Consider the following 19798-nt stretch of genomic DNA (forward strand, 5'->3'; position numbering starts at 1 on the left):
ACTCTGTGGGAGAGGGTGAGGGTGGGATGATGTGGGAGAATGGCATTGAAACATGTATATTATCATATGTGAAACGAATCGCCAGTTCAGGGTCAATGCATGATACAGGATGCTCGGGGCTGGTATGCGGGGATGACCCAGAGGGAGGATAAGGAGAGGTGGGAGGGGGGTTCAGAAAGGGGAACTCATATTCACCCGGGGCGGATTCATGTCAATGTATGGCAAAACCAACCAATATAATATTGTAAAATAATTAGCCTCCAATAAAAAAAAGAAAAAAAAAGGAATGACACTATAGAAAAGGGAAAACCAACAATTATTATCGTGTGGTCCCGTTCTCGCAGATTATTACCATGGACAGGAAAGTCCCTTATTGCCCATGTCCTGTTTTTCTTTTTTAAAAATTAGATGACTTCCCCACCCCCACTCCTCCACTGGCCATGCCACAAGACATGTAGGATCTTAGATCCCTGATGAGGTATCAAACTGGCACCCCCTGCATTGGAAGCATGAAGTCCTAACCACTGGGCTACTAGGGAAATCCTGCCCATGTCCTCTCTTGGGCCAGATACTCTGTTCTGTTCTTGGGCCTGTTACTCATCTCTATGAGAAACACTTCTGTCCTCCAGGACATTCTATTTCACGGTCTCCACTGCAAGCCTCATATCAAGGTAACACTGTAAGTTTCTCCACTCAAGGACATCATTCTTTTCTTGTATTATGCTAAGCAACTTAGCTTTTCTCTGACTCTACCTCTAACCCCTTGACCAGGCAATGCCTTTGAATCACCAAGAAGCCCGTTGAAGTGCCTTCCTTCACAAAAAGCAGCATTCCCCCCCAAACCAATGCTGCCCCCAAGTGCCAGAGCAATCTGTACACACTGAAGACAGCTTCTAATATGTCAGATTTTTAAGCTGCTTTATTTAAAAATGATGTCAAGCCTTCAGTAGAGTTATCAGAACAGGACAAAGAAACCCAGTGTGCTGTTGACCCAGATTTATCAGCTATTATCATTTTGTCAGATTTCCACGATCATGGTTATTGTTTTTGAACCATTTGAAATAAATGGCCTACATTTACTCTTAAAGATTTCTCTGTGTGTTGTCTAAGAGTAAGGTCATCATCAGCAATGTGACAGACTGACATCACATGCCTCCCTGATGTGATGCTCTGACAAGGACACTTGCCATTTCTAGCATATTCCCGCCCAAAAGGTGTAAGCTGAGTCTAGTCATAAACAAATGCAGTACCTCAAAGGAGGGACATTCTATGCAATAACCAGCCTATATTCTTCAAACATGCCACGATCAGGAAAAATAAATGAATAAAAGCTCAGGAACTGGTCCAGATTAAAGGAGCCCAGAGATACATTACAACTGTATTCCATACATAATCTTAGACTAGATTCCAGAGCACAACAACAAATCACAAAAAGGGCAGTTGGTAAACTCCATGAACTGTAGATTACACAATAATATTATATTTGTGTTGTATCTCCTAATTTTGACAACTGTACTGTGATTATATATCTTTACAGATTTTTGCATGTGGCTATAAGTATCTTCAGTTTCTCCTTAGCAAGCAGTCAGACCCTATTATTAATAGTTTTGTTAGGCTAGACATTATTTGGTGAAACTGTCAAGGGAACTAGACCTCAGGCTCACATGAAATGAAGATGCTTTTTCTCTTGGAGAGAATGCTATTTCAATGCCAGTGGTCCTAAAAGAACTGACACTGGCCTCTCTCATGTGGCTGACACTTGTGATGACAATGATGATGTTTAGTTGCTCAGTCGTGTCTAACTCTTTGCGACCCTAAGGACTGTAGCCCGCCAGGCTCCTCTGTCCATGGGATTCTCCAGGCAAGGATTTCCCGACCCAGAGATTGAACCTGCATCTTCTGCATCTCCTGCACTGGCAGGCAGGTTCTGTACGCTCGGAGCCACCTGGGAAGCCCGGCTAACACTGAAGTGACTGATTAACATCTTCTCCAGAATGAACCCTTGCTAACTGCTGCAAGTGGGGCTATGAGAGCTCAGATACCTCCTGGGGCAAGGAAAAGTGATAGCAGAAACACAGAAACAGAGTTTTCCTGCTTCAGGTCAAGGTGAAATACACAGACACTGGTTGTACGGAGTCACCCTTGTGGCTCAACAGACTCCTTCAGGCTTCTTGGGTGGAGCCAGTTCTACATGCCAATGGTTACTGCAGGAAGCCATCAGCAACATCTAGACTGTCAGAAGGAGACTGGAAATCAAGGGCAATTCTGGTCAGTCCTAGGTGGGAGAGCTATGTGTTGCAAACTAACAGCAAGATAGCAGAGTTCAATCCAGGAATCTTGGAACAGCAGCTGATGCTCCAAAATAAATGATTTTATTATTGACAGTGAAGCCCTAGCTTTACAAAATGATTCTGGAGGCGTGAATACGCAGTGATGCATCAGACTGCCCTCATTCAAATCTCAGCTCCAGCATCAAGCAGCCATGTGATTCTGGGCAAGCTACTTTATCTCCTCATGGCTCTTATCTCTGGTCTTTAAAGAGGGATATGAGTCTTCTATTTCTGCTGTAACAAATTTCCACAAACGACTGGCTTAAATCAGCAGAAACTTACTTTCTTGCAGTTCTGGAGGTCAGAGGTCTGGAATCCCTAAAATCAAGGTGTCAGCAGGCCTGCATTCCTTCTGGAGGCTCCAGAAGAAAATCTGTTTCCTTGCCTCTTAGAGATTCTAGGGCTGCGTTCCTTGCATTCCTTTGTTCAGGGTTTCTTCCTCCATTTTCGAAGTCAGCCACATAGCATCTTCTCTGCCCTCTGAATTCTGCTTCATCCCTCACATCCTCTCTCGATGCATCTGAACCTCCTGCCTCCTTCGAATAAGGGCCCTTGGGATTATATTGGTCTACTCAGAATAATCCCTGATAATCTCCCCATCTCAAAATTTTTAACTCAATCATGTCTTCAAAGTAAAGTTAAAGTTACTTTAACCATGTAAAGAAACATATTCATAGGTTCTGGGAATCAGTACCTAGACATTTTGGCTGGGGCGGGGGGCAATACCATCCCTGGTGGCTCAGATGGTAAAGAACTCGCCTGCAATGCAGGAGACCTCAGTTTGATCCTGGGTCGGGAAGATGCCCTGGAGAAGGAAATGCAACCCACTCCAGTATACTTGCCTGGAGAATTCCATGGACAAAGGAGCCTGGGGGGCTACAGTCCATGGGGTCGCATAGAGTCGGACGCAACTGAGTGACTAACACACAGTATTCGTCCTGCTTCAAATGGATATGATAAGTTTGCACACTTCATAATGTGACTGTGAAAAGTGAATGAGATAAAGCAAATCAGGCCCTTGGCATGTGTAAAATGCTTTACAAATATTAGCTATTGTTCAGTCAGTTCAGTTCAGTCGCTCAGTCGTGTCCGACTCTCCGCGACTCCATGAATCACAGCACGCCAGGCCTCCCTGTCCATCACCAACTCCTGGAGTTCACTCAAACTCATGTCCACAGAGTCGGTGATGCCATCCAGCCATCTCATTCTCCGTCGTCCCCTTCTCCTCCCGCCCCCAACCTTTCCCAGCATCAGAGTCTTTTCCAGTGAGTCAACTCGTCGCATGAGGTGGCCAAAGTATTGCAGTTTCAGCTTTAGCATCAGTCCCTCCAATGAACATCCAGGATTGATCTCCTCTAGAATGGACTGGTTGGATCTCCTTGCAGTATAAGGGACTCTCAAGAGTCTTCTCCAACACCACAGTTCAAAAGCATCGATTCTTCGGCGGTCAGCCTTCTTCACAGTCCAACTCTCACATCCATACATGACCACGGGAAAAACCATTGCCTTGACTAGACGGACCTTGGTTGGCAAAGTAATGTCTCTGCTTTTTAATATACTATCAAGGTTGGTCATAACTTTCCTTCCAAGGAGCAAGCGTCTTTTAATTTCATGGCTGCAATCAGCATCTGCAGTGATTTTGGAGCCCAAAAAAACAAAGTCTGACACTGTTTCCACTGTTTTTCCATCTATTTCCCATGAAGTGATGGGACCAGATGCCATGATCTTTGTTTTCTGAATGTTGAGCTTCAAGCCAACCTTTTCACTCTCCTCTTTCACTTTCATCAAGAGGCTTTTGAGTTCCTCTTCATTTTCTGCCATAAGGGTAGTGTCATCTGCATATCTGAGGTTATTGATATTTCTCCCGGCAATCTTGATTCCAGCTTGTGCTTCTTCCAGCCCAGCGTTCCTCATGATGTACTCTGCATATAAGTTAAATAAGCAAGGTGACAATATACAACCTTGACGTACACCTTTTCCTATTTGGAACCAGTCTGTTGTTCCATGTCCAGTTCTAACAGTTGCTTCCTGACCTGCATACAGGTTTCTCAAGAGGCAGGTCAGGTGGTCTGGGATTCCCATCTCTTTCAGAATGTTCCACAGTTTATTGTGATCGACACAGTCAAAGGCTTTGGCATAGTCAATAAAGCAGAAATAGATGTTTTTCTGAAACTCTCTTGCTTTCTCCATGATCCAGCGGATGTTGGCAATTTGATCTCTGGTGCCTCTGCCTTTTCTAAAACCTGCTTGAACATCTGGGAGTTAGGACCTAGCTAAAGTCTGTAAAAATAGATTTTTTTCAAGAAAAAAAATTATTTACTCAGGAAGCATCCTCGAAAGTTTTAATTTCAAATCAATGATTAGTGAGAGAAAATAGGTAAGCTTTCCTCATTTTCTTCCTTATTCTTGTGAATAAATGTATGCAAATCACAATCTAAAGAGTTAAATTTTAAATCCTCATCACCAGACATTTTCACTTTCTAATAAATAAAATATCAGGTAAAACCATGTTCTTAATGCCTCTAATCACCTACATAAGTAAATTACCCCTTCCTCCCTGACTGTCTCTTCTTTTACTCTACTTTCTCCTTCAAACAAGAAATAGAATATCTGGACCCCATTCCAGCAGCCTTATTCAACTTTCACTAACCTTTGAGGCTGTGGTTATGGAATAAAAGTGGTTTCCATTACAACATGCTTTAGTAGGAATCCTTCTAGGTATAAGTGGTAGAAAGCCAACTCAAACTGTTTTTTCTTCCCCTTAAAAATAGGAATTTATGGCTTGTGTAACTGGGTTGGATAGTATAAAGTGGCAACTTCAAAAGTGAAAGACTTATTCCCCTGCTGTCTACACCTCCAGGGAGTGTCTTAGTGAAGAGCACAGTCTTGCCCAAGATCACCCAGTCATCCCAGCTTCACATCTCCCCACAGGGTTGCTGAGGCCTTCTTGTGACCACATGATAATTCAGCTTCTCCTTCTGCCCACTGCTGTTTTTTTATTTTTCCTTCCCTTACGCGGGTGTGTGCCTCCAAAGACACTTTCAGATCAAACTCCTGAGCACTAATCTCCAACTTGGAATGTACTTCCAGGGAACCCAATCTGTAAGAATAACTGAGATATCCAAGTGTCTCAGGTAGATCAGACCCAGAAAGCAAATGCTGTTATATTTGTCTCCAGAACTCTCACTCCTTCCCCAACTACTGATCTGATTTTGTGTTGGCATGATTCTTATGCAGCTTCTTGGCACGAAGTAGTAGAGATGGTCAGTGGCAGCAGCAGACATCCATATTCACAGAGAAGAAAGAAAGAAGAACTTCACTCTCTCACCTCCATAGACCCTAAAAATTCCCTCCTTGTGCAAAAAGAACTCATTGGCCTCATTTGGGTCAAGTGCCCATCCCTGAGACAGTTACTGTTTCCAGGAGGATGAAGTCCTCTCATTAGTCATCCTTAAGCAAGGGAAGTGGGGCCACAATAGCTCATGGATGCATAGAGAGTGGGATCATGGTAGTTCAGAAAAGAATAGCTTGCACAGTAGAGATAAAAGGAACATAAATCCATTTTTCATCATTACCAGGAATGAAATTTCTCGGGAATCTTGGTGCAGGAACATACCTGCCTTTCTTCACCATTCCATACATCCTTCTGGAATTAACTTTAGTATACTTTTTTTTTTCTTTAATTTGACAAAGCTTCCATGGTGGCTCATGTGGCAAAGAATCTGTCTGCAGTGTGGGAGACCCAGGTTCGATCCCTGATTCAGAAAGATGCCCTGGAGAAGGGAATGGCTACTCACTTCAGCATTCTTGTCTGGAGAATTCCATGGACAGAGGAGCCTGGCGGGCTATAGTCCATGAGGTCGCAAGGAGTCAAACATGACTGCACAACTTTCACTTTCACATACTTTTTTAATCTGACAAATCGGGAAAGAATTATACTCAGAATGCAAAATCTAGGGATCTCCTAGAGACATGGGTCTGCTTCTCTCTTTTTGCTCTCCGCAAGAGGTGTCTAGGATTGCAATCACAAGCTGATGGTGTTGGTCATTGTCATTACTGCCTGCTGGAAGGGTTGAACACTTTCTTGCATTCATCACAGTCTAACTTGACACTAACAGCTTAGGAGGCAATGGAAGCCCAAGTGACTGGGAGAAGATAAACTGTTAGCTGATGCATAGAGGTTCAATTTTCTTCATTCTCCATGTTCAGTCAATACCAGTCAACCAATACCTGTTGCTCCTTTATCAAACTTTCTGCTTGTCTTTTCAAGAGCAGAGCACATTGAAATTAACTTGAACAGTGTTCTCAAAGGAGAGGTTACTTGCTATAAAAGAAAGATTTTACTCTTCATTGCAACTGAGCTCTCTTCCTCCAGCTGTGAAACTGATTGAGGTTCTTAAGTCTCTCAAGACATCTCTACTCACAGCCCTGTGATTACTTTTATAAAGGGGAAAAAAGAAGCCATAGGAAGGAATGGTTGATCACCCATAAAAATATTCTTTCTTTTTTGAATTTTCTTCTCAAACTGTGGAGGGAGGGGAAAGGAATTAGGAAATGTTCAAGGAGCATTATTTCCTAATATATGAGTATCTATGGTCCCCCCACAATTGCTGCCCCAGCAGAGCACGGTCGTTGGAAGGTAGGTGACAAAATGTGGGAGAGACTTGAAGTTTAAGATAGGTAGGGTAAAGGGACGATCAGCCAGTAGGTTAGGAAATAGAGAAGCAGGAACGGGTGGAGAGGGGAAGACTTTGGCAAGTTTTTTTTTTTTTTAATTAGGGTATAGTTGCTTTATTTTTTTGGGCTCCAAAATCACTGCAGATGCTGATTGCAGCCACGAAATTAAAAGACGCTTACTCCTTGGAAGGAAAGTTATGACCAACCTAGATAGCATATTAAAAAGCAGAGACATTACTTTGCCTACCAGAGTCCGTCTAGTCAAGGCTATGGTTTTTCCCGTGGTCATGTATGGATGTGAGAGTTGGACTGTGAAGAAAGCTGATCGCCGAAGAATTGATGCTTTTGAACTGTGGTGCTGGAGAAGACTCTTGAGAGTCCCTTGAACTGCAAGGAAATCCAACCAGTCCATTCTAAAGGAGATCAATCCTGGGTGTTTATTGGAAGGACTGATGCTAAAGCTGAAACTGCAATACTTTGGCCACCTCATGCGACGAGTTGACTCACTGGAAAAGACTCTGATGCTGGGAGGGATTGTGGGCAGGAGGAGAAGGGGACGACAGAGAATGAGATGGCTAGATGGCATCACCGACTCGATGGACATGAGTTTGAGTGAACTCCGGGAGTTGGTGATGGACAGGGAGGCCTGGCATGCTGTGATTCATGGGGTCGCAAAGAGTCGGACACGACTGAGCGACTGAACTGAACTGATAGTTGCTATACAATGTAGTGTAGGTTTCTGCTGTACAATGAAGTGAATCAGCTATATGTGTATATATATGTATCTTCTCTCTCTTGGACCTCCCTCACACACACCCCCTCCCCACCCCTCAAGGTCACCACAGACCACCAAGCTGAGCTCCCTGTGCTATATGGCAGGTTCCCACTAGCCACCTGTTTTACACATGGTAGTGTATATATGTCAGTCCTAATCTCCCAATTCATCCCATCCCCCCACCATGTCTACTCGTCCAATTTCTACATCTGCATCTCTGTTCCTGCCCTGCAAATAGATTCATGCGAACCATTTTTCTAGATTCCACATATATGTGTTAACATATGATATTTGTTTTTCTCTTTCTGACTTACTTCAGTCTATATGACAGACTCTAGGTCCATCCACGTCTCTATAAATGACCCAATTTCTTTCCTTTTTATGGCTTAGTAATATGCTTCCCTGGTGGCTCAGAGGTTAAAGCTTCTGCCTGCAATGTGGGAGACATGGGTTCGATCCCTGGGTCCAGAAGATCCCCTGGAGAAGGAAATAGCAACCCACTCCAGTATTCTTGCCTGGAGAATCCCATGGACTGTGTAGTCTGGTGGGCTACAGTCCATAGGGTCACAAAGAGTTGGACACAACTGAGCAACTAAGCACAGCACAATATTCCATTGTATTTATGTAGCACATCTTCTTCATCCTGTCATCTGTCAATGGACTACTTTGGTAAGTTTCAAAGACCCTGATGGAGCAGGAATCATCCCTGTGGAAGAGTTTGAGAGTAGAAGGAAGAGAGAGAGCAGATTTTAAGGTGTTTTATTCCTCTTTAGGCATACATGCCTCACTTCTTTAATTCCATGAGAAAATGAGTAGGTCTGAATTACTTTCTGTATCAGGCAAAGTCCAGTCAGAAAAACAGAAACCACCCTGTTTCAACAGAGGAAATTTCACACCAGGGATTTATTACATGGATGATGTGAAAGTGGAGAATCCCAACGTGGGTACAGAGGCAACAAAAAGATTAACAGCTACAGGAAGTGGTGACCGCCCTCTGGGTTGGAAGGAACCTAGAAGGAGTTGGTGTAACTCAAGCCCAGAAGCGAGGGCCAACTGGTAGGAGCTGGACCTATAGTGGTGATGACCAACAGAAGCTCAGGCCACAGGGAGAAAGGCTGACTGGTGGGAGCTGGAGTTTCTGGTTAAAGGCAAGCACTTCTGAGACACCTCTTGAAACTGAAAGCCAGGGGAAGAAGCACCCTGACTCCTCACCTGCTCCTCATCCTCCAGTTTGACTGAACATCCCAGAAGCCAGAGGGCCAAGGAGCCTGGCAAATACAATTCTCTCTAAAACAGAACAGAACAAGGAAAGGGTAAGGAATAGATGCCAGAGTAGAGAGGCAAATTACCGACACATAACTTGATTGTCTGTGTTTCTTTGAATTCGTCTCTGTGTGTAACTGAACCATGAAGCTGACTGTCCTTGATGTGGGTTACGCATGATTCAAGAGCCATGCAGAAAGTCACAGTTGAGTACCTTTCCTTAAATATTAAAAGGTGAAAAATAATTACTTTACTCATGGTCACAGTTTTGCAGGTTGTCTCAAGTGCTTCAATAGACACTAACCCAAATAGTTCAGGCCTCTCTTTCTCTTTTTTCTTCTTTTTCCCTTTTATTCCTCCAGTTTCTTCTTTTACCTCTCTACTCTAGCTGTTGTACAACCATCTTGATGCAATTAGTCAACTTTGAACTCACAGTGAGGTTACCACCCTGCCCTTCTGTCTCTTTCATGTCCTGAAGACTGAGTGGGAGTCAGGCGGGGGAGGGGGGGAATGCTAAATCTGACTTTTGACATCCACCACTTCAACCATACCTTTGTTCTGACCCTGTTTACCTACCCTGCCTAGAGAAATGACCTGTCAGCCTGGGACTACTACAGCCATCCAAACATTTTGGCCTGTTTTCTTTTCCCGTAGTTGTATTGGAAGTGATTTGGGATGGGGTTGCCACTGTCAGGCTTTTTTATTTTGGTATTATGGTAAAAGTATGGCCAAATTACTTGGCTTTCAAATCCCAACTCCACAGTTTCTTAATTGCATGACCTTGGCCAAGTAACTTAACTGCTCTGGGTCTCAGTTTCCTCATCTGTAAATGTAATCATAATAATAGAAACTACTTTATAAGGTGGAATATTAGAATCAGTTTTTTACATACTGAATTTGTATGGGTGCCTTTGTGTCTAGACACACACATAGATGTGTATCAACATATATATATGTGTGTCTGTATATGTACATACACACATATGTATCTTAGAAAATTGGCATAATGTAAGCATCACTATTGTTATTATTTTTCTCAGTAAGATTATAAATGCTGCTCCAGCCTATCAAAAAAGATCATATCTATCTAATTTTTTTTTTGCTTAACACGAAGTCATGGCTAGTTGGATGACTTTTTAAAAATTGCCATTTGCTAACCAGTCAGTCCAAAAATTAATTCACTGTGTAATTCACCATGAATTACACTGTTATTTGTCTCTCCGTTGTAGAAATTAGTTTCATTTCTCACTATGTTTAATTGTGATTGGATCATTGTAGACTTTTTTCTGTCATTTTTTTTTGTGTGTGTGGTTTAAATTTGTTATGGAAACAAGCTTTTCAGTTGACCAATGATTAGCTAATTTCTGATAATAGAAAAGGAAACAGATTGCCCCAAGGCTGCTGTTTTCATTTCCTCATGGGAAGAAGAAGCATAGCAGAGAAGAAAGGCAAACTCAAGGCATTGAACCTCTGCTACCATGGGGAACTGGGCTGTGAATGAGGGCATCTCCATCTTTGTCATTGTAAGTACCAATAAGAAAGAAATTACGAATTCTCTAACTTGTCTGTGTTCTCTTGAAAATGAAAACAGAGCAAAGCTTTATTTCATTCATTTGTTGAGAAATTGTGTTGAAGCTTATTTATGTGAACATACATCCATCTGATGGATACAGAAGGAGTCCATTCTTCCAAATTTACTCATGGAAGGAATGCATCTAGAGGCTCACTTAGCCTAGTTTATTTCTGGAATTTTTTAGAACTAAATTAGCCAGCATTTCACAGTGGGAGTAGAAGACATTTCATGATAATGATCCCTGAATATGAATTGGTTACAATGTTTACTGAGAAGCAAATTTTTCTATTTTTTATGTACTTATACCACCTAAAAATGGGCAATTGAAACTTTATACAGTTTTCCAAATAACAAATATAAGATTGGCTGATGTATGGGAAATTGGCCTATATTTTCAGTAATTACACCAAAAATAATTGAATTTCTCAATTTTCACTTTTTAAGAAGTATCTTCTTTCTTCTGAGGTAAACTTTAGTTATTTGTGAAGTTTTTTTAAAAGTCAAGGAAAAGGAATTGAAGTAAACTATCTAGATATATGTGTATAATGTATGTATGATATATATTTCACAAAGTTATCTATAAATTGATATAATCTATCATGAGAAACAACTTTTAAGTAAAGATATGGCGATTTTTCTAATAGACATGTTGATTTCTTTAGTTTTTAACATAACTAATATCAACTATTATTTTAAGGTGGTGGTCTCAGCAAAGCAATCACAGATGGTTGGGAAGGTAGAAATATGATTTATAAGTAGCTTTTCCAGTAGCCAATGAAAGTATTATACAGATTTTTAAAAAGGACACCTATGAATGAAATTTTTCAAAAAGTTTGACATGAAGTAAATATGACTTTTTTAGCTGGAGAGGTAGAAACAAGTGGCACAAGTAAAATAAAAGCCACAATATTTTTTTCATTAAAAAAAAAATCAAACCAAATTAACACTAACGAAAGACAAAATTGTTCTGAGGACTTAGAGCTCTTAAGTTGATTTCTCATTTCTGTTTTAAGAACAGATGACTCCTATAGAAACTAAGTTCAAATTATACTTTTAGCCCTTCCAGTTTTCCCAGGGAAATGACCTCCATCTAATTTATGCATTCATATACTTGAAAGTGAAGACACAGCTTGAAAATCAAGAGTAAACATGACAAAGTTAGGAAATGGAGAAGTGGTTTGAGCACCTTCTTCTGTGTAAAGAGAGACTGTTCTCCAGCATTGAAGGACATTAAATAAGCTGAAAGCTCAGTTAAGAAAAGATAGCCATTGGGGACCTGAAGGTGGAGCACCGGGCAGAGTCATTGTTGAATGCAGTCTGTGCTTGAGATGAAGTCAACACTCACGGTCTAGAAGAATCTCCTTTTAATAATAATAATAAATCCCATGCCTCTCATCCTCTTGGGCTTCCCAAGTGGCTCTATTGGTAGAGAACCTGCCTGCCAATGAAGGAAACACAAGAGATGCAGGTTCATTCCCTGGGCTGGGAAGATCTCCTTGATGAGGGCATAGCAACCCACTCTAGTACTCTTGCCCGGAGAATCCCATGAACAGAAGAGCCTGGCAGGCTACAGTCCATAGGGTCACAAAGAGTCAGACACGACTGAAGCAACTTAGCATGCAGTCATCCCCTCACTGATGCTCACTTGAAGCAAAATTCATCAAATAGAATTAAAGACTTGCCATTTTAGCTGAGGAAGGCTCCCACTAACTGGGGCAAGATGCTGTGTGATGGAGGGAGATCTTCTACCTGTGAGAACTGAGAATCGAACACAGAGTCCTCCTGGTGTGAGGAATAGCATAGGAACAGATTCTGTTCCCTTCAAGTCACTTGCTATCATCTATCAACCTAAGAGAAGGAGAAAGAAACAGGAAGAGATAGACAAATAACGGCATAGTGGCCAAGTAGTAGAACAATCACAGGGGACAAGACAGAGTGGAAAGGTTACTACCAAAGTGCAGAGACACCTTTGCAGGAAAGAGCTGGTTCGAAGCTGGTTCCACCCAGCTTTGTAAACACCTTTATTGAGGGCTGTCCATGGGGAAATCTTGACCCTGGTCTGACTCCAACCTGGTGTGAAATTTGCCTGTTGAAACTTGAAAACTTCACGCAACCATTTCTATTTGTGCAGCTGGTATGGCTGGGGATGAACGTCTTCCTCTTTGTCTGGTACTACCGGGTTTATGATATCCCAGATAAGTTCTTTTACACTCGAAAACTTCTTGGGGTAAGTATAAGTTCCATTTCCCATGGTATTGACTGGCTCCCATGTCTAATCAGAGATTCTTGTTCCAATTCCTCTTAACATTTTAAAGAAATATTCTGACCAACGCAACATCACCATTGGCCTCAGTCCCTCCATTGCAACCCCCTAAGCAAGAGTCTTTAGGTCTTCCAGTGTGGGACAAACAGAAGGGTGGCAGAAGGTCCCAGCAGCAACCTTCCCTTTCCAAGAACTACTGTGCGCCTGTTTAGCTTAAAGGAGAAATCTAATACTGACTCTGGAATGGATGGCCAGGTTGAAGAGAGCCATCCAGGGTGACACAGGTAGCACAAGTGGGACTTTCTGTATTCTCTAAATCATCTGATTCCTACTACTTTTTTGCATGAAAAGCCCTAGTGACATGTTATGAAATAATCTTCAGGAAATAAGCCTCTCCCTACATATGGAGCCTTTGAGGAACTTGCCCAAAGGTCACATCCGTTGACTAGACTGGTGGAGCAAAGGCCCCTGCCTTTCCTTGGGTCCATTAGCATTCTCGGTTTCCTTGAACTGCCAGAGTTCTTCTTCATTATAAATGAAATAATTACAATTAGGGCTGCCTCAGAGGATGTCATTTGTTACATCATGCTGAAACCACAAATTGATTACTTAATGATACTAATTATAATCATATGCATAAATACAGCATATAATTATACTATGTTATTATAATTGTTGTTAATTTATTCAGGTTGATGCTGAAAAGGATGATTTCCTTTTGCATTTTCCTCCCCCGATATTTAATTGCATATATGCAATTTCTTTAGGCATTACAAGGAACAGTTTTAATGCCAAAGCATTACACCATACCAGCTTAGTTACTGTTGAGGTTAGTCTGAGTGCTAAGAAAATCTTCTTTACAAAACCCCAGTTTCTATACTGAACTCTAATTGATGATATGCATATGAGGTATTTAGGAGGAAGTGAACTGATGTCTGCAACTTGGAAACACATCAAAAATAAGATGCACTGATGGATACAGAGGTAGGCAGATGAATGAATAGATTAATAGACATGTGCTAAAGCAAACTTCATAAAATGTAAAAGGTAGAATCTGGGAGATGAATAAACAGGTATTCATTGATTCTCTTTGTGTTTGAAAATGTTCTTAATAAAAATGTTGGGGTGGGGAGCGAGGCCTTAAAAATAAATCCTTGGCTCTGAAGAACCTTGGTTCCCAGATAACTGGATGTCTCTGGAGTGTGGTCCTCGTGCTTGCTGGGAAGCCTGGGGGTTGGGGGGCCAGAGTGAGATGGGGGGGTGTTCTGGGCTCACAGGAGTTACCTGCTTTTCATGCTGCCCTTTCCAGTCAGCGCTAGCCCTGGCCAGAGCCCCTGCAGCCTGCCTGAATTTCAACTGCATGCTGATTCTGCTGCCCGTCTGTCGAAATCTGCTCTCCTTCCTCAGGGGTTCCAGTGCGGTAAGAACCAACGTTTACAAAGTTTGAGTTCCTCAAAATTTTGAAGGCCATCAAGCTCAATGCCATTTTATAGGAAAAGCAAACCAAGGGTTTATGAGAATTCCAACCACTGTACAATATTCATTATACAATCAAGCCATGCTTGATTCTCTCGTTTATTTTTATATTATCTGTCAGTGGAGCTCCCTGAGACAACCTTTTAACCTGGAACAGACATTGAAAACAAAACAAATCCCCCCCAAAAACAAAACAACCAATCTACCTATACCTCCACAATAACAATAAAGTACATGTACACACACAGAGAGACATATATACATAATATGACATATGTATATATACATACATATAGAAATTTATGAGACTGATGTAAAACTTGGGGATTAATCTCATGGTGTCATGTTTTTCAAAATGTTTAAGTCAGAGAAAATCTCTTTGGTGGATAATACCCCAAGAAGATGGGAACAATGAGCCATGAGTCACTATGCAATGAATGTGACAGGTGTTTGGTCCATGGAATTGAGGAGTTCAGGGCTTTCTAAATGCCCCAGGCTCTTTCACCCTCACTTCAACAGTCTACTGAACCCCTAATATACTATGCTGGAAGAAAAAAAGATTATGTAGAAAGAACTTTTGTAATCTTTAAAATGGTATATAAATTTCTTATTGTTATACAAAGATGAGAAGCAAGGAACTTGGAATCTACATACATACTCACATATGATACAAAACAAAATGTGATGGGTCCCACAAAATGTTACAAAGACGGAGCTACAGGGAATCAAGCAAAGGCAAAGGCAATTATATCAGGTGGTGCGGGGGGTGAAAAAAGAATTCTTAGAGAAGGTGGCATCAGATATGGGCATAATAAGCCTGTAGGAGATATAAAGCACAGGGAATGGTGAAGAAATCATATTCTTGAAAGTCCTGTGTGATCATGACTTGTGGCTTCTCTTTGGCTGTGTTGGCCATTCCTGACCACACCACAGAGGGTAGCTCTTCCAAACTTAGGGACTGATGCCTGGGAGGACCCATTCCACTGCTCATTAGTGACTAGTTGCCTCTGTTTGGGGGCTTACCTGCCAGCTCAGTGGTAAAGAACCTGCCAGCAATGCAGGGGACCCAGGTTCAATCCCTGAGTCAGGAAGATTCCCTGGATTAGGAAATGGCAGCCCACTGCAGTATTCTTGCCTGGAAAATCCCATGGACAGAGGAGCGTGGTGAGCTACAATTCTTGGGGTTGCAAAGAGTTGGACATGACTTAGCACGCATGCAGCCTCTGTTTTTCCTTTTAATAAAATGTTCCTTCTATATTAACTAGCTTTTAAAAAAATGACCTATTAAATAGAAATCACTTATAGTGGAGAGAAGCAAGCAATCTACTTTGATGAGAGTGTAAGGATTTTAAATGGTAGATACCTGAGGTCAAGTTAGAGCTTTGCTAGTAAACTTGGACCTGAAATGTATAGCTTAGGTGTTAATCTTTAATCAATGACTCTGTGGGGTAAGGAGAGTGATCTAAACTGTCAATAACAATTAGAACTTGCCTTGAACTCTACCTCACTTTTCCCTAGTCTTACTAAATTCACATTGATCCTAAGAAGATTTTTTTTCTTTAAGAACGATACAACACTTGATTTACAAATATAGGGTTAACAAGCCATAACAAACACATTGATCACAAGGATTTCCAAAATAATCTTCTCAATCTAAGAAACCACAGAGGTAGAACTCCATTTGATGGAAAAGTTTTCTTTTTTATTGAAGTATAATTGATTTACAGTGTTGTGTTAATCTACACTGTAAACCAAAGTGACTAAGTTATACATATACATACATTCTCCTTTATATTCTCTTCCATTATAGTTTATCACAGGACATTGAATATAGTTCCCTACTCTATACAGTAGGACCTTGCTGTTCATCCATTCTGAATGTAATAATTTACATCTGCTAATACCGAACTCCATCTCTCCCCAACACTCCTCCCTTTTAGCAACCGCATGTCTGTTCTCTATTTCTGTGATTCCATTTCTGTTTTGTAGATAGGTTCATTTGTATCATATTTTAGATTCCACATATAAATATCATATGGGATTTTTCTTTCTCTTTATGACTTTTTTCACTTATTATGATGATCTGTAGGTGCATCTATGTTGCTGTAAAGGGCATTATTTCATTCTTTTTATGGCTGAATAATATTTCATTGTATATGTGTACCACATCTTCTTCATGCATTCATCTGCTGATGAACAGTTATTTAGGTTGTTTTCATGTCTCAGCTACTGTAAACAGTGCTGCTATGACCATAAGGATGCATATCTTTTTGAATTATAGTTTTGTCTGGATGTATGCCAAGGAGTGGAATTGCTGGATCATATGGCAATTGAAAAGTTTTGTTGAAGGGCGACCTGTAAAGTACAACATCGGGACATTTTCTAAATGAAGTTCAGGGACTGTAGCAGTTTTATTCTCCCCCAATATCTCCTGTTCAAATAGTTTCTATTTAGAGGAAGTAAACCCTGAGAAACAGGCAGTGTTTTCACCAGGACAGCCTGTTAAGAAATCCTTGTTACTCCACAGTCTCAAATTGCACTGCCATTTCGTGGCTATGATAAGCACATGTTGTAATGGCCACTTTTAGGCTTCCTGTGACCTAAAGCAGAGAAGGCAATGGCAACCCACTCCAGTACTCTTGCCTGGAAAATCTCATGGATGGAGGAGCCTGGTGGGCTACAGTCCATGGGGTCGGGAAGAGTCAGACATGACTGAGCAACTTCACTTTCACTTTTCACTTTCATGCATTGGAGAAAGAAATGGCAACCCACTCCAGTGTTCTTGCCTGGAGAATCCCAGGGATGGGGGCGCCTGGTGGGCTGCCGTCTATGGGGTTGCACAGAGTCGAACACAACTGAAGCGACTTAGCAGCAGCAGCAGCAGTGACCTAAAGGGAGTGAAGATTCTAATGAGGGCCTCTAAAGACAAGGGTGAAATGAGGTTGTTCTTCAAATTGCAGAGAAGTTCAGCTGTCTAACTAGAGAGACCTGTACATCAAAGAATGCATTTTTCAAAAATGAGGAGCAAGTAACATTCTTTTATAGATGGGGTGTGTCCTTCCTCCCAGATTTCCCAACCTGAAATGTGAACTTGGCAAAGAACCTTCTTTTCTGATTCGGATTAAAATGAGTGGACATACTGTGACTCACTGGAAACGGTAACAGCTGCCACTTACTGAGTCTTCATAAACCTTACCTCCATGAAATCTTCATGTCAGGCCAGTGAGGTAGGGATGAAATTCAATGAGAGTGTTGAGGTTCCAACGCAGGTGTTTGTGCCCTCAGAGCCTGTTCACTTTTCCACTTGCCACCTAAACTCAAAACTCTTGTGGTGCTGTTATAGTCTTAGGAAGTCCATCAAATATATGAATGTTTGGGCAGGCTGAATAACCTAACCTAGAAGTGGCAAGGATGTTGTAGATTCAAGGATTTATTAGTTGGCCTTTATGAAAACTGAACAGTCACAGAACTTCAGTGTCTAATGGTCTTAATCCTTTGGAGCTGGCTTTATAATCCTTCTGGTTAGCTGGAGAAAGAAAACCCCAGGGTTGGCCTTTCCCAGGGAAGATCGGGGTAAACACTCTGAGCCTGCTCTGTTGAGGGAAATGGGGAATGGTGGGATTCAACAGACAGAAGTCCCTAAAGAAACCTTAACAACCTCAGCTTGGATGGAAGTTCTAGTCTGAAGATCAGAAAGAAACAGAAACCTGAGAGTGAGCTCTTTTTTATAACCTTATATAGCCTGAGAGTCAGAGGCTTTCAACATAGCCCTCTATCTCACATGTGGTCTAGGGCAAGGCTCTTAGACTTCCTGTCTTGTAGGTTTTTTTTTTTTCTCTTTGTTGTTGTTTTTAGCTAAAAAGCAAATGACATAATGCGAATGTAAGAACAAATATGAATGATATCCTAAAAGTGTATTAATTGACTAAATCTGTCAACTAGTGAGTTGTCAGTGAACAAATATTTGTTGAGTGCTAACTATGTGCTAAGCACAGGGACACATAGTGAATAGAGGGTAAGACATGGGTGAGCCATGAGCTTAGAGAACTTAGAGTTTTATGGAAGAGATAGAAGATAAACATGGGATTTTAAAATCATAGACAGTGCTATACGAATCCAGTGGTGATTTTCATATTTATCGCATATTCTAATGCTTCCAGGTTTCTGTCAGCTTCTTTGCCTGAGTTCTGTAGAGTCAAGGCTAGCTTTGCAATTTCTCTCAAATTGCATATAGATACCTAATTCAGATTCATTTATGGCATTTGTGGTGAGACCAGGTGTACATAAAATAGAACTTTAAAGTTTCCGTAACACTCATGTTACAGAAGCTAATGTTATGCTCCATTAAATATGCGCTTCTTTGTCGTTCTGTTTCTCAACTTTTTAAAATTTTTTTACTCTTGCAGTTTGAATCAAGTGTAGAAATCTGCCAAGGTGACTCAGTAATCTCCTTTGTACTTGAATGTTAGCTTATTGAGATTGAGCAAGCCTCTAGCTGACAGTAACAGAGGACCTGCCCATTATAAGTCAATGGAGTGGAAGTTCCCTGATGGTCCTGTAGCTAAGGCTCCATGCTCCCAATACAGGGGCCCAGGGTTCAATCCCTGGTTAGGGAACTAGATCCTGCGTGCCTCTACTGAGGATCCCTCATGGCACAACTAAGACCCAGCACAGCCAAATAGATAAATATTTTTCTAAAATAAAAGAAGTCATTGGTCATTCAGTGAAGAAGCTATGGTGCATGATGGCAGCTTGGGGTCATTAGTAGGTGACTAGTGGTAATTCACAAGTGACTCAAAAGCATAAAAATGGTATCTGCATGGTAGCCAGGAAGAATAAAGCCCTGGGCAGTCACAGGCAGCAAAGCCCTCCCTTCCCAACCAACCATTTCACTCCCTCCCCTTGTCAGGAAACAATGAGGAAATTGTATCTGGAAGCCTGGTATAATCATGATGTATGGCTTCTCTTTGGATGTGTTTGCCATTCCTGACCACGTTACAGAGGGTAGCTAGGAAAAAAATGAGGGATTGGTGCCCTAGTAAGACCCCATTCTACTAACTCATTAGTGACTACAAGTCTCTGTTTTTCCTTTTGATAAAAGGTATATGGTGGTGGTTTAGTCACTAAGTCATGTCTGACTCTTACAACCCCCTGGACTGTACCCTCCAGGCTTCTCCGTCCATGGGGATTCTCCAGGCAAGAATACTGGAGTGGGTAGCCTTTCCCTTCTCCAGGGGATCTTCCCTACCCAGGGATCGAACCTGGTCTCCTGCTTGGCAGGCAGATTTTTTACCACTGAGCCATCTGGGAAGCTTCAGTTTTGTTATCTATAAAATGAAAATAGTAATATTTATCTGGTTATATTAAATGGTGTAGTGATTATGGATAAGCTGCCTGGCTCACAGAAGGCACTCAGTGAAGCCTAATTGTTTTTTCCCTTT

General features: G+C 41.4%; 1 protein-coding gene across 1 annotated transcript in view; it reads left to right on the forward strand.

Annotated features, from left to right (window-relative positions):
* Positions 1-10412: 10412 nt before the first annotated feature.
* The window catches only part of CYBB (cytochrome b-245 beta chain), a 34501-nt gene continuing 25115 nt past the window's right edge, over positions 10413-19798 (forward strand). Inside the window, exons 1-3 of the mRNA XM_055438575.2 lie at positions 10413-10568; positions 12750-12845; positions 14191-14301. Coding sequence (XP_055294550.2) covers positions 10524-10568; positions 12750-12845; positions 14191-14301 — 252 coding nt within the window. The 5' untranslated portion in view covers positions 10413-10523. The remainder of the gene's footprint in view (positions 10569-12749; positions 12846-14190; positions 14302-19798) is intronic.

The sequence above is a fragment of the Moschus berezovskii genome, chromosome X, assembly GCF_049115385.1.
Source record: "Moschus berezovskii isolate FMDL1 chromosome X, NW_MosBer_1.0, whole genome shotgun sequence".
Taxonomy (NCBI): Eukaryota; Metazoa; Chordata; class Mammalia; order Artiodactyla; family Moschidae; genus Moschus; species Moschus berezovskii.